Source organism: Dermacentor silvarum, chromosome 4 (assembly GCF_013339745.2).
Source record: "Dermacentor silvarum isolate Dsil-2018 chromosome 4, BIME_Dsil_1.4, whole genome shotgun sequence".
In the NCBI taxonomy this organism is placed as follows: domain Eukaryota; kingdom Metazoa; phylum Arthropoda; class Arachnida; order Ixodida; family Ixodidae; genus Dermacentor; species Dermacentor silvarum.
The window spans coordinates 209,583,790-209,601,214 of NC_051157.2; the positions used below are offsets into that span (position 1 = coordinate 209,583,790).

General features: G+C 42.2%; 1 protein-coding gene across 5 annotated transcripts in view; it reads right to left on the reverse strand.

Moving 5' to 3' along the window:
- Positions 1-17,425, reverse strand: part of LOC119450917 (serine/threonine-protein kinase tricornered) — a 104,980-nt gene that overhangs the window by 33,763 nt on the left and 53,792 nt on the right. For 2 of the 5 annotated variants that reach the window (XM_037714386.2, XM_037714384.2), the window contains exons 2-3: positions 3,450-3,698; positions 1,606-1,812 (exon numbers count right to left, since the gene is read on the reverse strand). In XM_037714386.2, the coding sequence (XP_037570314.1) occupies positions 1,606-1,812; positions 3,450-3,641 (399 nt within the window). In that variant the 5' untranslated portion in view covers positions 3,642-3,698. Of the gene's footprint in view, positions 1-1,605; positions 1,813-3,449; positions 3,699-8,099; positions 8,157-14,147; positions 14,488-17,425 lie in introns of those variants that run through there. The other 3 variants (XM_037714383.2, XM_037714385.2, XM_049666345.1) reach the window with 3 other exon arrangements.

Sequence of the window (17,425 nt, forward strand, 5' to 3'; positions counted from 1 at the left end):
TGTTAAAGGAAACTGTAGAACACACACAATCAAACAGTCAACCAATACGCAGGAGTTGTTAATAAGAGTTTTAAACTCAGTGTACAGTAAACTTTCATTAATTTGACTCCGATTAATTCGATTTTTCAATTCATTCAATCCTGACTAAAGGCTTTGGTCGGTGCATATGCAGCTCTATCGGACGAAACATTCGTTATTGCCATCCTAAAATTGGCCTTCACTGGATAATTCGAACTTGACCAGTCAGCAATGCAGACGCCTGACCCCTATGGTGATCCTAAGTGTGACCTCTTAGGTGCCAACGTCTGTCTCGGCACAGCTTAAGGGACAGTGAAATGCGTCGAAAACGCCTATTTTCAGCCAGCCCTAGGAAGATTTTCAAGCAATGACCACAGCTCACAACGTCTGATTATATCATAAGAAGCCAACAAACACAGACACCAAGGAAAACTTGTACTTACTAAGTGAATTAAAGAAATGATAAATTAATGGAAATGAAAGTGGATGAAAAAACTACTTGCCGCAGGTGGGGAACGATCCCACGTCTTCGCATTATGCATACGATGCTCTTTGTTCTGTGCGATGCTCTTTGTTCTGCTCTTTGTGCAATGCTTTGTTGACTCCTTATGATATTATTAATAAAAATCAGGCCCCTCGGTTCCCTTTCTTCTCGTTCAATGTCTGATTACGGTATTTACCAGATTCTAACGCACGACTTTTTTGTTTTCAATAAAATATGGTCTGCGTGATACAATCAGATACAAAGCCAATACTGCCCTCATGACATTCATATGCTTTACCGTATAACATAAATGTATTGCGAACAAACTGACTTCAGAGAGCCGGCTGCCATTGTGCAACACATATTACACCCTTGCCCATTTTTTCGTGCTAATAAATCGTGTGCACGTTAGATTTCTACTTTGTTTAAAAGCTTTGATGTCATTTCTACTTCAGCTTTCTGCTTTTAACATATAGAAAGTGGGCGCGCGTTTGAGTTGAGGGTATGTTAGAATCGGGCAAATACTGTCAAGTGAATGAGCGGTGTCTTAGGCCGGTTTTTCCACATCTTGTTTAATTCGACCTGCCACATAATTCAATCAATTTCGTCAGTCCTGTCAGGGTGGCATGAACGAACGGTTACTGTATTTTGTCCTATTAAAGATCAAGTTTGTGATCAAGGGGAAGGTAAGCTAGCAGAAGAGTGGTCAGAATTTAACAATGTAAGAGTGCATTGTGTCAACAGTTCTGGGCTCAACCCATTCCAGTTACAGCACAAAAATATAGGAGAGCGATGAGCCTAACAGTGTAATTTTGAACACCCAGCCTGACAAGAACCATCTCATTTCGAACAATACATCAAGGCTTCGCACCATGCTACACAAGTCACATGGGCCTTGTGAATCCTGCCGCAATCTCTGAAACAAACATTATCAGTGGTCATTTAAGCTAGCAACATAAAAGAACAATCACTATTTCAAAATACAATTCGACGCAAGATTTTGTAACACCCACTAACCATATGTTGGTCCCTTCTAGAAAGACCTTAAACACAGCTTTTAAGAAGCTCCATGTAATCTAGCCTAAAGTGGCAAGTGTGCTCACCTGTTCCTTCTCGAGCATGTCAGCCTTGCGAAGGATCTTCATGGCATAGACGTGGCCTGTGTCACGCTTTTGGACCAACCGGACCTCACCAAAGGCACCTCGGCCAATCACCTTGAGTGGCTCAAAATCTTCTACACCTAGTCGCGAACGCTTGAGCCGCAGGAACTCTGTCTCCTTCAGCGAGTGCTGCATCCGCTTCTCTTTCTTCTGTATTCGGAGGCAAATGGAGGAACATTTATCTCATGAGTCATGACACTATAAATGTTCTAGCACAAACACACCAGTGATCACCAGTGTCATCACCAATATTATCAACCTATTTCATGCCTACTGCAGGACGAAGATCTCCACCAGTGATTGCCAGTACTGCATCAGCTGATCCCATTCTATGCCTTCAAATCTCCCAATTTTATCACAACATCCAATCCTCGGCTGTCCTCGACTGCATTTCCCTTGGGACCCCATTTGCTTACTGCAACAGAAACCTGCTCAATCTATTAGATGGCATGTTTATTTCAATTTCTTCCTCTTAAAGAAGTACTTGCAAGACATTTCTAACTTGTAATGTTTTTGTGTTCAACGAAGTTACAAGCCCTCTAAATCTAAGAAGAAATACTGGCAGCATGGCAAGCATTATGAATAAATGCATACTTCTTTCTATGAATCAATTTCAGTTTCAGTACTCATGAGGTATTTGCGTCACGACGTCACAATAGACTTGCAGGCTTCATTCCTGCAATCAGCAATCAGTGTCGCTGTCACTCATGAGCACTCGTTGATTTTTATGAGCACTGCCATCACAGCCAGCTTTATTGCTCTATGACATCAGCAAATTTTGCTGAATGTCATGAAATCATAATAATGTCAAAGACACGTGGTCCGACCCCCCGCAGAAGCTATGGCGTTGCGTTGTTGAGCTCAAGGTCACATATTCGATCCTGGTCGAGACGACCACAATTCAATGGGGGCACAATGCAAAAATGCTCATGTATTTATACAATGGAATCTCGTTGATACGATCTTCACGGGAACCAGAAAATAAAACGTATCATTCGAAAATCATATTATCTAAAATACATTGCTCCTATAAGACATTGGCCGGGAAAGGAACAAAAAATGTATTGTAATGAAGAAGAACGCCTGGACTTAGGCAGCAGGATTGCCAACAGCATCATGTGCGCAGAGGCTCGAGCTTAGAGATTGTGCTCGGTGAAACGCTCAACCTGTCATCGGGCTTTTGTCGAATAAACCTCCTTTATAGTATTATAACGAAAAACGTATTATGCAGAATCATATCAATGAGATTCCACTCGATTTAGTTGCATGTTAAAAAAACAGAGGTGGTCAAAGTTAACCCACAGCTCCCCCCCCCCTCCCCACTATGGCATGCCTCATAATCAGGTTGTGGTTCTGGCATGTTAAACGCCAGAATTTGCTTTAACTTTTGACACCAGGTCCAGCATTTGAGACCAACTTTAGTATCAAATCAAAAACACATCCAACCTTCCTAGTTTCCAAGTGCCATAGTTGCCTTTTACATGTTTCTACAACTTTCGAAATGTGTGCCAGTACTACTCTTAATCTTAACAAGAACATCAACTAACGGCAACTTCTGCACGAAGCCGCTGATCAGTGTGCTACTCGAGAGGACTGGTAATGCAACGCACTTATTCTTACAGCGTTGTTTTTTAATCCCCACAGATACAACAAATAGAACTTCGGTACGCTTCCTCATTATGGCATAACTACAATCCAGCAAGTGGTCAAAGACAGCAGGCAGGTTGGTGGCAAAGCCCCTCGGCCAGCCCCTCCCTTCTACTAGGCCGTGGAATCGGCTGTCCCACCTGCTCTTCGGAGAGCCCTTCCTCACGCATGGTCTCCTCGAGGCGCTCGTGGCGGCCTTTGCGCTCTAGGTGCTGGGTGACCAGGTTGGAGTAGTAGTTCTCCAGGTGCACCTTGGCCTTGGTGGCCTTATCCAGCGTGTGGCCGCTCAGCCGGACGCCTGCTGCACCCCCGTCCGCGGTGGCCGCAGCCATGCCACCGCCCCGCTGCTGCTGCTGCTGCCGCGACTGTGGCCCCGAGCTGGGCTGCCTCTGCACAGAAGATAGGGAGAAAAGCTTTTGAATTTCACTTTGAGATAGTGAGAACATGCATGGACGCATGTTCAGGGCTAATCATGCACGCATATAGAAATACACAAGCAGTAATTCAATGGTACAGCCTCACACGTGTAATGCGGAAGATGTGGGTTTGGACAAGATGGAAAGTAGCACAAAAAATGAGGAAATTCATTCAAATACTTGGGTGTCACGTTGTGGTGACTTATCCTGGCATTTACATATTACTAATAGAATGGGGCACTTGGAATCAGTACTCCTTTTATAAAACAGACACAGTCGCAGTAATTGAACCGACAACGGCAGAAAACAGCGGAAGCCTCGAGCTTCTCAATCGTCCTCTTCTTCTTGCATGAGCACTCTGTTTCTCCAAATAGCGATAATATAATTCAATACACTAACATCATCTCATCTACAAATAAAACGCCAGCTTTATTAAAGCGCAACCTACGCAATGCCCCCCCCCCCCCCCCCACATGTAAACCTGCTCGCTTATACATTACGAATTAGATGAAAGCTTGAGTATGCATCCACCATTCAGAGCCCACGCCAATCTTACCTCACCAGCGCTCTAGAAGCAGTACAGAACCACGTCGCTAGATTAATCCATTCAACTTATGCTATGTTTGTATGTCATCATTAAAGGCAGAATCAGGTTTATCAAGTCTTTCTCTTTGCCGGCGTATTGCCATACTGACATATATATATTTATTTGCACCACGGCACCTAGGGACACACAATGCGAGTTGGTCATCAGCAGAAAATCTGCTTCCCTTTGATACAAAAATATAGATGGAGTACTGATGCACTCAGTGCCGCCCCCCCCCCCCCCATTGTTTGATAAAAAATGGCTCGGCTAACTCACGTGCTGTTGTATCACAGCTCTTTTTCAAGGTTTTTTTACTTCATTGAGGAGAGGCTTGCACGTGCATTGCTTGCAATGTTATGGTAAATCAGAGCCAGTTCCGCTTGATATAGACCATTCATGCTCTATTAATCTTTCATTGACACACATGCCAGTGCCGGAGCGCCAAAAACACAATACTACTACTACTACTACTAGCCTAAGATACCATAGCTGGCATTTTTATTACAAATATTTTAGATTACTGAAGAAGTTAGACAAAGTTGCTTTTTTGAGTGTAAGCAGTGTGAGCTGGGTAAAAACATCTTAGTAAAAAATATATCCCAAGCTGTCATGTCACAATAAAGCTAGTTAGAAGACTCAATGTGTCTAAAGTAGGCAGACAACGCTGATCTCAATAATATCTAGGCATTAACATAAATTTAAAGAGCTCAACAGTAGAAACACCAAACAAAATGCTCAGAATAAATATAATACTTGTAAAACATGGCTCAATAAACCTGCACTCGCCAAATGCAAAAAACACAAAACAACAGATTGACTTTACTTGTAAAACAGCATTAGGTAGCATGGTCAAATAAATAATCCAAGTGCAACTAGGAGGTTCTCTTGTGAGGACAGTTCTTCCACTTGAGAAGCAGTGCCTCTGACAAGGCAGCACAGTTTAAACAGTGCAATTAATGATATGAGTGACAAGCTGTAGATACTAAGCTGTGTGTACCGAAACAGTGGCGCTCAACATAATATATGTGGCTAGATAAGCGCAGAAAACTTGCAGCAGGCTATGGTTTATCTAATTCAATGCCAACATAATAAGTATGAAAATAGTGGCACCTGCTCTGAAAGCTCCACGAGACAAAAAAAGATTACTCGAAGATAGCTATGATTTGAGAATATGAAGTGCAGAGACTGACATTTCTGTATTTTTCGTTCGTCTCTCTATCATCATTCATAACTTAGCGGCTCTTAATAAATAACGTGGGCACATTGCAATAACGAACTACTCTAAAACAGCTACTCACAGGCGACAACATCTTATGGGAGAGCATGAATGAGCTTGACCAAGACTGAGTAATCCTTCACGTTTTTATCCCCATGGATTGAGGAAGCACACCATTGGTGACAGACGTGCACACACACTCGAGACTGCAACGCACACCTGCTATTTGGAGCTAGGAGAGAGTGTATCGACAAGATAAAGTCTGTCAAATAGCAGTTTTCTCCCAGCGACTTCCCTGTACAGCTGTGGCCAGATAAAAGGTTCTTTCACGGACGTTGCAGACCCTCAAGCCCTTGAGCATTGGGTTGCCAATGGCAACGGATATCAGCACAGAGACGCACTTTCAAAGCTGTTGAGCCTGACCAGAGAGAAAAGTTACCAACATTGCCTTCCACAGTCACCCACAATTCATTTGCTAACATTGGTCTGATCTTCCCTGCAAAAGGCTCCTGATTTTGTGTAGGTGTGGCAGAAGTTCTTTTCCAAAACAAAAGAAAAACTTTATAAACTGCCCTATTTTTCATAACTTTATAAACTGCTTACGTATTTGCAAAATTTTGACAGTGACTGCTTTGGATGAGAACAGTTTATACGATCGTGCTTGGTTTCTAAGACTCTCAAATGATAGGGCTAGCCCTATCATTTGAGGCATGGATCACAGACTGCACCATAGTTTGGTGGCAAGACAGTTGTCAGTATGACAGCATCAGACCAATCTGAACACTGGTTTAAACGCACACACAAAAAAAAAAAAAACAAATGGCTTAGCTCACTACTCAATACATCCCATACTATTTGGGAAAAAATGGTGCTATAAAATAAAGCAGATAATGAAAAAAAGGGGCTCTCAAGGTATCACAAACAAAAAAATTCAGAACATGCATTGCTGCTAGGAAGACCCTTTTTCATGCAGCGTAAAAGAATTTGCTGCCAAGCTTAACCCTGGACAAGATGCACTCACTAGCCTCAGTAACATGTTCTAGCTGAAGTTCTTTTATACAACAAGGCCCCGATATATTGCTAGAAAAAGACAAGGAAATGAGGGTCGACCACTGGCGGTCAGCCTCTCAAAGCTATGCAAGAGTGAATTTATCTGGTATGATCACAGGAAACCTGGATCACGAGGAGCACATTTCAAGACGCACAAAAATGGGTTGGAGAATACATAGCAGCCCCTCTCAGATCATGGATGGCAACTTATCCTTGAAAAGAAAATTATGACACCAGAATGTTTTACCAGCGGGGCTGAAACTTCAAGGATATCAAGGAAACTTGAAAAGAAGCCAAGGAGTGCTCATAGAGTGATGAAACAGGAAGTTATAGGCGTAACATTAAGAGCCAGGACTATTGAAAGATATCAAATAGGTATAGCTGATATTTTAATTGGGATTACAAGAAAGAAGTGAGATTGGGACAGGTCGTGTAGTGCATGAAAGGCATTACTTATGGAAACAAGTGGATCTGTGCCAAGAGCCCGAAAACGCTGTCAAGGAAAGCAGAAGATAAGGCTGTGTGAATGGAATAGGAAATTTGCAGGCGTAGGTTGGAGTCGGCTGTTGGAAGGTGGGTAATGGGAGAGGCCTTTGTCTTGCAGCATACATAAATTAGGTAGATGATGATGATATCACTCATGATGTGGCAGAACATACAGTCTTTGTGTGACTCACTGAGGTAACATACGGAGGCACCTGTTGGGTCACAGGAGACCCAGAGTTGCCAGTATCAGCGTGAGTCACGCGCTTGTACGATGCAAGTGTGCGAACAGCTGTGCCACGAGCAGCACGTTGTCATAGCAGCCGACTAGGAACAGTTTTCCTATGCGGCCATTCTTTCTGTTTTTCTTTTGTTGCTCTCCCATCCGGCCCTGCCTTAACAACAGAAGACAAATGGAACAGGCCGTGGTCGGGAAAGTTAAAAAATGCCTTCCACAAAGTTGGTAACTGATCCAGCTATGGCGAAGTAGCCAATCACACCTGTGCCCCCTTCTTGTTTTGCTATGTGAAGCACTGTATTATGTTTTGTGCTACCTGACCTGCACCTAGACACTGATGACTTGCCACAATACGCAATGGTTTTCTTTTCATCTGCTGCATGCTGTGCCTAACCGGTTTATGTAATGCGCAACTTATACGGCTTTTCTCGTTAGCTCTATGTCTGCCCTCACTCAAAGTTCTCACAAGCCTGTCAATAATGACTGGATAAACAAAGAAAATCAGATGCAGGCAATAAAGGCAGAGCAATACTGGTGCTAACAGGAACATGTAAACATTTCGATCATGTTAAAGAGTGGCAACACTACAGAAATTAAATTAAATAGCACTCGAGACACATTCTTTTTACTTTGTTTCTGTTGTGACTGGGGAATAATGAACTCAATTCCGATGCACATACATAGAATAGAGCTGCCATTCTCAATGTTGTGAAAGAATACTCTACACACAGACGCTTGTTAATTTAAGCAAGCAGCACCTTTAAATACGTGACAGAGAGGGCAATTAAAGCTGTATGCTACCTGCAATGTAATAAGCCACACAGAGACACATGGCTCAAGCATGCCGGGAGACAACCTTGATCAAAAAAAGAAAAAGAAAAAAGCAGCACACAGTAAAATTTGGAAACTAACTAATCGTGATACTATAACCAAGTTCAGAGCAGCTATTGGCTCCTGAAAATTCACATTTTGCACTAGTGCCATTAATGTGTCACTGTTGCAGAGTGACAGTACAATCACATTACACTCCTGCAGGACAGGATGGAAATGTACCTGTGACAAAGGAGTGGTGGCAGTTTCTTTTACCCCAAAATGCGCCAAATACAAAGTGCAATGACTCACCGAGCAGGTCAAGACACCTGTTCCGACAGAAGCAACTTCTGACTAAAGAAGTTTCATTACAATGGCAATGCAAAGTTTGTGAAAAACAACTCTTCAGCAGCAGTGTCATGACACTGTAGCTACACGAAGATCATCTCTACCCAATCCACCACACTGACTAAGTGGCTATGGCCCTCTGCTGCTGGGCTCAAAATATGGAGTTCAGTTCCCGGTCATGGCAGCTAAAAACACTCATGTCATAGAGCACTGGCAGCACATTAAAGATACCTAGGTTGTCAGAATACTGTGAAACCCCACCACTACGGTGTGTCTCACAGTCTCTGTGTTGCTACAGTATGCTGAACTCAATCATTCAATTATAACTCTTGCAAGGCTAACTTTGAGTGCATTGATACCATGGCACGATGATGCCTAATACTGAGAGCAGAAGAAAACAGCCACTTGCTGTAATACACCCTGTCTCTTGTTGCTGATGCTATCTAATACTGTGATATAAGTGCCATTGGCCAGCCCCTGCATGCAGCCCCAAGTGAGTGACAGCCAGCCACAAACACAGATGAAGAAGAAATACTGCCCTTGTTAGCTACCCAGCAATTGCATGCGGTTGATAGCACTAAAATGCCTGCCCAGAACACCTGCATCCATACATGCGCGCACTTCCTTTAGCAGGTCGCGGGTGAATGACATGGATGACGTACAGATATACACAAACGTGCACCGCATCCACAGAGCAGAAAACGAGAGGGCCAGCCAGGGTGATAAGGTGAATGTGCAGTGCTTGTGTTGTGCCTTCTCATCCATGTCCATTTGTTGTGCTTCTACACAATGAGCGTATTTAAACTCGGCAGTACACTATTCTTGTGATGAGTTTGGGAAAACAAGTTGATCATCCCCATCACAAATGATCATCATGAAACATCACAAGTCATCAACGTTGTAATAATATTCACTGTAAGGCCTCTCCCAACAATCTTCCATCCTATGCTTCTGAATTTCCTTATCTCATCACACGACCTACTCTTTGGGCTGCGCTTCCCTCCTCTGGACACCCACACTGCTACTAGTTATCTGTTCTACATTACCTGTCCCTTCTTGATCTCACCCATATGCTCTCTAATCCGTACCACTGTACCTATGCACTACACTGCTCAGTGCATGGTTCTTAGCTTTTGCTGAAGTTTCCTCGTTATCCTTAAATTTTACCTCATACGTTTGTACTCAAACACTGCACTGATTGCATACTTCTTGAAGGATATGGGTAAACTGCCATTTCTGAACTGGACAGCTGCCTCAAAGTAAGCAATAAGCACCGTGGCTCTGCCAAAAATTGCCCAAAATAGGCACATTTTACCCAAGCACCTATTACAAAATCTCGCTCATAGGAGTCTGAAATATGTTTTGTGCATTGCATACTCATCGGCAGGCTTAACTTGTAGTACTGCCTGCATTTCTAGAAAACATTTTTTGAAAACAAATTTTTGTCAACACGCTTGCGACCATTACATACAGTGCCAAGTGACATTCAGCAATGAGATTGACAGCCTCTGTATTACCTCTCGTTTTTCACGTGAGAGTGACGCATGTCAATAAATGCTCTGCCCATTCATACAACCTGGAGATATGATTGTTGAAATGTGCTCATAAGGGCGACAGTATGCGTCACGTTGCCGTTCTTCGGAATAAAAAAGCTCGAACACTAACCAAACTGCAACAAACTGAAGAATTTAACAAGCAACTTGCCCGAAACACTGAACCCACAACCGTTATTAATTAGCAGAACTGGTCACTCTGGGACTGACCAAAAGTGAAGTCTGCAGGTAATGTCTCTCATGTTGACTTTATTCATTCATTTATTTAAAGATAACTTCCAGGCCCCTAGAGGCATTGTGTAAGGGGGGAGAGTACAATAAAAAATTATGACTTATACAATGGTTAGAATGCATATCTGAATACATATACAAAAAATATAGGGCAAGAAATTTGCTAATATAGTATTCAAACATGTATAAGGAAACAAACCGAACGCTTTGGACATGACAGCTCATTCAACAATGAAATTTCGCACAGTAAAACATAATCAACAGAATTACAAATCAAGAGAGGCATAATTAGGCTATCACAAAACAGCATTCAAGGAGTAGTTGCACATTAATAACGGGAAAGGCAATGAGAAAAAATAATATATCAGTTTATGTAGAATCGTTTGAAAAATGCGTTGTTTCTTGGTGACTTTCATAAACTATGGTGTTAAGAAGGTCGTTCCAAAGACGAATGGCTCTTGGAAGTGCGGAGTATTTAAATGAGTTAGCCTATCCATGGATGTGCGTGAAATTTAACCGATTGTACAGCCGTTATGACCTGTAATGAGGAGTTTCAAGAGGCAGAACTGATGGCGCTTTGTTATGGACATACTATTTATGAAATAAGGATAACAGGGCTATATCTTGACGATCATGCAAGGGCTGTAGTGAGAGGTCGAGTTTGATTTGTGTTTTGCTTTCGTTAGTCATGACAACGTGAAATAAAATGCGCTGCCCTATTCTGAATAGATTCGAGTTTTCTAATCAAATATTTCTGATGGGGAGACCGGACGGATGCAGTGTATTCAAGCTGTGGTGAGGACAAATGTTAGGTAAGCAAGTTTACAAATATCTTCAGTAGAATTATGTAACTTGCGGCAGATGTACCCTAATGATCTCGAAGAATTAGCGCATACGTATGCAATGTGCGTTGACCACGAAAGACTCGAAGTTAGGTTAGCACCAAGATATTTATATTGAGTATCATGCAAAATAGGGATGTTATGTGATAAATAACCGAATTAGTATGCTTGCGGCTAAAAATGAGAATTTTACATTTAGAAACGTTAAGCTTCATTTGCCAAGTGTTACACCAGAGAGATACAAGTTCTAGATCTTTTTTTGGAGGATTGTATGATCATTGGCACCCTTAATGGTACGACAAAGAATGCAGTCATCCACAAAAATGCGCACATGAGAGGAAATGTTATTCAGTAAGTCATTATTGTATATTAGAAATAGTAACGGACCAAGAACACTGCCTTGTGGTACACCTGAAGTAACATGTGAAAGAGCAGATGAAAATTATTAACTGCTGTGAATAGTTGACGATTAGAAAGGAAATTGCGAATCCATGTTACTTACTGTAAGAGAATCTAATTTAAGAGCAGATAATTTCAAAATCAAACGGCAATGTGCTACAAGGTCAAATGCTTTCGAAAAGTCTAGAAAAGCACAATCAGTTTGTAGATCCTCTTTCATGTTAGTATGCAAATCAGAAGTTAATTCGAATAATTGCGTCTCACATGAGAAATTTCTCCGAAATCCGTGTTGATTACTAAAGAAAAATTTGTTGGCTTCCAGGTGGCTGTAGACATTTGATGCAATTACATGTTCTAGCACTTTGCAGCATGTAGATGTTAATGATATTGGACGGTAGTTTTCCGGTGCATATTTATTACCCGACTTAAACAAGGGTATAACCTTCGCTATTTTCCAGTCCCGAGGGCAGCAGGCCAGTCTCTAATAATTTTACTAGACACTGTTACGGTGTTTTTAAGAATTTTAAAATTAATGTCAACCCCACAGGATGTGGTTAGCTTGAGGTTTTTTTATGAGGCATACGACCCCTTCAACTGTTATTTCTATAGGTGACATGTATTGGTAGTTTAATTCAGATACATCCGGCAGATCAGACTGATGTTCTGTGGTGAATATAGAAAAAAAGTAAATATTCAATGTAGAAGTGCATTCAGTATCTGGAAGGAGACTGTTATTAATGTTGTGTAAAGAAATGCTATTGTGGTCGTGATCTGGGCTTATAATGTGCCAGAACTTTGTCGGATTAGTTTTTAGAAGAGAAGGCAAGTCATGAGTGAAGTATTTATCCTTAGCAGAAGACAGGGCAGAACAGTAAATGTTCAAGCTTTCCTTGTATGTGTACCAAGCTGATTGTGTGCGCAAGCGCTTATCCCTATCATAGTGGCATTTCTTCCTGTTTCACAGTAAGTGTAGGGATTTGGTGAACCATGGGTTAGATGTATCACTGGTTATCTAAATGAGGGGGACATACTGGTTAACCAAGACAGACATCTTATTTCTGAAAAGTATCCAATTCTCCTCCACGGATCGACTGTGAAATGAAGGAAACAGCACGTGGGAAAAGAATATATCTAATTTGGAATTCATAACATTGTAATTGGTTTTATTATTGTAATAACTGGTCTAGACCAGTTATTATAATAATAAAGCCAATTACAATGTTATCAATTCCAAATAGCTTTTAAAACAATAGGCCTTTTATTAATGTTCCTTTCCAACACATTTCTTTATCACCTGTCGCACCCCCAAGTGGCCAATGATGGTGACAGCTGCAAATATGTAAGCCAATGATGAAGGATAAGAACATTAGAAAATTAGAAGGATCACTTCCTGAGATGACTTCCTGGCCTCAGGAAGTCATCTCAGACGATGAATATTAAGCTCCCGTCTTCCACTATAGCATCTCTCAAAGCCGAACTATAGCACTCGGATGCTAAGCACCATCTTCCTTACGCAAACTAATAGTGACGGTGCATAGTTTTCAGAGACCAAAAGAGAAAAAAGATTTCTTTAGGCCAGTCTGGTGGCCGTAACAGCTAGTTTGTAGATATTCACGGTACTGAAGCACAAACAAAGAATGGGGACTGAGACAGAACAAGTGTGTTGTGTCAAAGCAAGACAAGCAACATGGGGGGTCTGCCGCAGGAAACAGTCACTGAAACAATGGAACGTGTTCCAATCTGGTATGCCCCATACACGTGCACACATAAAACAAAAGAAAAAAATGCGATCCTCTTGGAAAGAGGCTTCGGCTTTGCTTTGTTGCATGCTCAAGTGCACGTCCACGTGGCACTAATGCTCTAAAATTTGTAGTGCTGCTTTATCATTATGCGCCCTAGTTACGGTTGACGAATGCCCCCCCCCCCCCCCCCCCAATCTATCATCCTGCAAAAAGTAAAAAAATGGCCAAATGATGACCAGGATCAGCCGTAGGGGTATGGACAGTTGTGCCATATATTGATCGATACACCTGCTCTTAGCACACTTTGCCCTGCTGGCAATAACGAGCAACCATTCATGCCCCACAGTAGCCGGCCCAGTGGTTCTTAAAATCTAGGCACCCCTGAGAAAACGAAATATGACGACTATTTGAGCAAGTCAGTTGCTGTTACTTTTAGACTTGCAAGAGCACACTTAGCACAGAACAGTAGCAAGAGGAACACACACAACAAATATGGTTCTGACTTCCAACTGATGTTTATTGAAAGGTTAACAAGATATATACATAAACTGAGGAAAACAACGTACAGCAAGAAAACAATAAAAACAGTACTACATAACCTTGGCATATGGTGGCCAAAGCACTTGTGAGAGAGACGAGTGCATCAACGCTTGGCCCTCGACTTAATCTCATAGAAATTTTGTATCTTCATACAAATTCCTTGACCGCCCAAAGACAAGATTATTTGTTTTTGTTTTGTGTTCCTGCCTAGAAGTTTTCTTTGTTTTTTCCCCCACATTATACGTACATATTCTATAAAATTTCAATAAACATCAGTTCAATGTGAGCACTCAGCGTGTTTATGCATTTTCCTTTTACCACTGCCCCATCAAGTGCAAGTATGGATCTAGAAGAAATGTTGGAAAAAACAGCGAAACCACCTACGCTGCCCAGCTGCCTGCCGAAGAACATGGCAAGGAGAATGAGGAGCACGTTGTTTCACATACACGCACCTAAGCAATGGGAGAGCACATACAGCAGCACCACGCAAAGCAAACACTGCGCAAAAGCAAGTCCTCACAAGGCAGGCCGGCGGCGTTGTCGACGCAAACGCGGCATATCCCAGGCAGCCGGCCTTCTGACGAGAGTAGCGCAGGCAGTGCCAGCAATCCATTGTCGCAGGCTGCAAGCGCTCACGACGCACGCCCATTCGCCTTTCACTCGGCAAGCATGGATATGTTTTGTAGCAGAGGTGACAGTGTGCAGCATGAGGGCACGGCACAGAGAGAGCTGCATTGTCGAGTACCTTGCGAAACACCTGCCACGTGCCCCTGACGCATGGCTCTCCCTCCTGTCGCCACCCTCTCCCACCTAACCTCCTTTCTCTCTTTCAACAAGCAGCTGGTCGCCATGTGTGTGGAGTGCGGGGGGGAGAATGACAACTACACTGCCGTCTGTCACCTTCCCCATTGTCGATGACGGCAAGCTCGCACCCCCCTCATCCCCCTCTTGTCACTCCCTCTTGAACACAACTATGAGCCGCAAGCTTGCAGGAAGCGCCATCGTGCGGTAAGAGCTCAGCAAAGCAAGAGCAATGTGGGAGAAATAGGGCAGACCTTGAACGCAACGTCACCGACAGCTGCCCTCCACTGGTTGAGACTAGATCCGGAAGATGAGGGGTCAAAAAAACTTATCAAGGAGGCTGCTGGGAATGGCTCGGCTCTTTCCCCGCCCAGATCTCACAGGCACTCTTGCAGTTCCCTAACCCAAGTTACAACTTTAACACTCCTATGTCTATGTGTGAGTGTGCTGCCCTTCTCCATTTTCCTTTCCACCTTTCTGTGTCCCCTTACCCTTCCTCCAGTTTAGGGTAGCAAACCTGATTGTATTCTGGTTAACTTCCCTGCCTTTCATATCTAATTTGTCTCTCACTTTAAACCAAGTTAAATGTTATGCTGAGTTGCATAAACTTTCCAATAAGACAATACATACTAACTTTTGCCACGCTTGACCGAAATACAACTATACTACTTTGCACTATATCCAGACATGAAGAAAAATAGCTGCAGTGCAATTCCTTTTCCTTTAAATGCTTCTGTTCAATTACAATTCAGATTTACTTCTGTGTCTAAACTCATAACTTCTACATGTGTACATCTGCTGAAATTCTTCCAAGTTGTTTTCAATGTTGCACCCCAAAATTTGTCTTACTAAGCTTTATGCACAAGTTAATTGTGCGCTAAATATTCAAGGCAGGTACATCAATATACTTTATAAATGTCACTGTAACTGTAGTTTCACTCATTTTACATTTATTACTGCAGTTTACTATAAGGTTCCCTATGACAACTTTCCCACAAGTTCTGGGATCAACCTGTGTGCTCGCTCCTTCCTTTCTTATCATTGCGACCAAAACTTGCCCTGATGCAGGGCTAAAATTACAATTTTCGTCAGAAATAACATTTTCTAATTTTGTGTGTGTTAGATTTCTAAGCATGTAAAGAAGCCCCTCGCTAAGTTTGGTCATTATATGCACTATAGAAGAGAAGAAAAATTACTTTTTGTACCGGCCAGTTGCATTTGTTTTGGCATGTCTTTAGATCTTTTAATCGACATTTCTCAGCTTGCACTTTTTGGACAATTCACACTTTTAGGAACCCTACTGTTTCAAAACTGCAAAGGTGAGAACTGTTTGTAAGATAGTTTCAGGCTGAAAATTTGTGAGGGACAAGATTAAGGACATCTTGAATTTCTAAATTGCCTCTATAACAAAAAAGTATAGATTTCTGGATCATCGTAACAAAAAAAAAGCAGTTTTGAAGTGATGCGGTTTCTACAGAAGAAGGCATAAAATTGCAAGCTGCTGCTTTTATCCTGTAATATAGGGCATCCGGAAGAACTTATGCGAAAAATTTTTATCTGACTTAATAATTTTTGAAACGATAATTTTTCTAAGGTGACATACTCATTTGCTCAATGGGACCTGCGTAATTTATTTTGTATATACATGTGTTAGGGTAATCAAATTTACTACATGTTCCAATGCCAAGAAGATAAAGCCTCGCGGCAAATTTTGTTACAAGTGGCATGCCAGTTCAAAAGTTGACTTTTCAGCCTCACATCCCCCCCCTTAAGGCATAACATAGGGTGTGTATTATATGCTGCGAGACCAGTGTTGTGTATAAAATCGTGCAGCGTTCTTGCTTGCATGCATTACAGTGGCAATAATGAACTAAGAACGCACAGTACTATGCGAGACACATCAACACACATAAGAAACACTGTGTCTCATCTCTCTATAGTTGGGTACAACTTTAGAAATCAGCGGCATTTGCCCCTCAAAGGCAGGTGCGCACGAGCCTCCACCAATGAGTGCGCACTCTAGATTGATGTCATGAGCCGGACAGCCTGTGACCCCGCCTACGGAGAACATGGCCGCCTGCGCTTTGAACTGGGCGGAACTTCCAAGCGGGGCTATTTCTTTAGTCACGGAGGCAATTGGTTGCCACATTTCGGACATCTGGGCGAGGCCTCTCCTGCCTGAAGTTGTACCCGACTATAGTGCTTTAGTGCAGTTAACTTGAATTATGGGCACGGACCCAAGTAGCCAACATGAACATCTTAATGATCCAAATTTCCATGCTGCATTTGCCGTCGTTTTCATAAACCCGCTGCCAGTAATGTCTCTAGCACAATTGAATAGAACTGAACAAGAGAGAGACATAAGAAAGGGGAAAGGCAGGGAGGTTAACCAAGAACTGAACAAATTTGCCTTGTTGCCACTTGCTTGCTCTTACATGTTGCACATTAAGGTTATCTTTTCTTTTACTTACCCTAAAGGCCCATCAGGCATTACACAGGGGGCAGGCTAATATTTTAGTACAAATAACACCGAAAATATTGTACGTGCAACAACGATTACAGCGGTGCTAACGATTTGGTACAGTACTCCTAGAAACCATCACAAACACTTGCATCCAGAAGTACAGATCCTCATTTACAAACGTGAAATTGTACGAGAAAACACCTTCAGTGGAAAGTACAATACACCAGTTTGGAAAAGCAAATACAGAAGTATATAAGGATTACTTGAAAACAGCATGAGAAAAGAAGTTAAGCAAAGCATGATGCCATTTCACAGGGGTGGAAACAATCCGAAACATTCTTGTGTTTATATTAGCAGTCATTTCGTAAGCGAATAGAATTGGTTCAGTGGTTTTGAA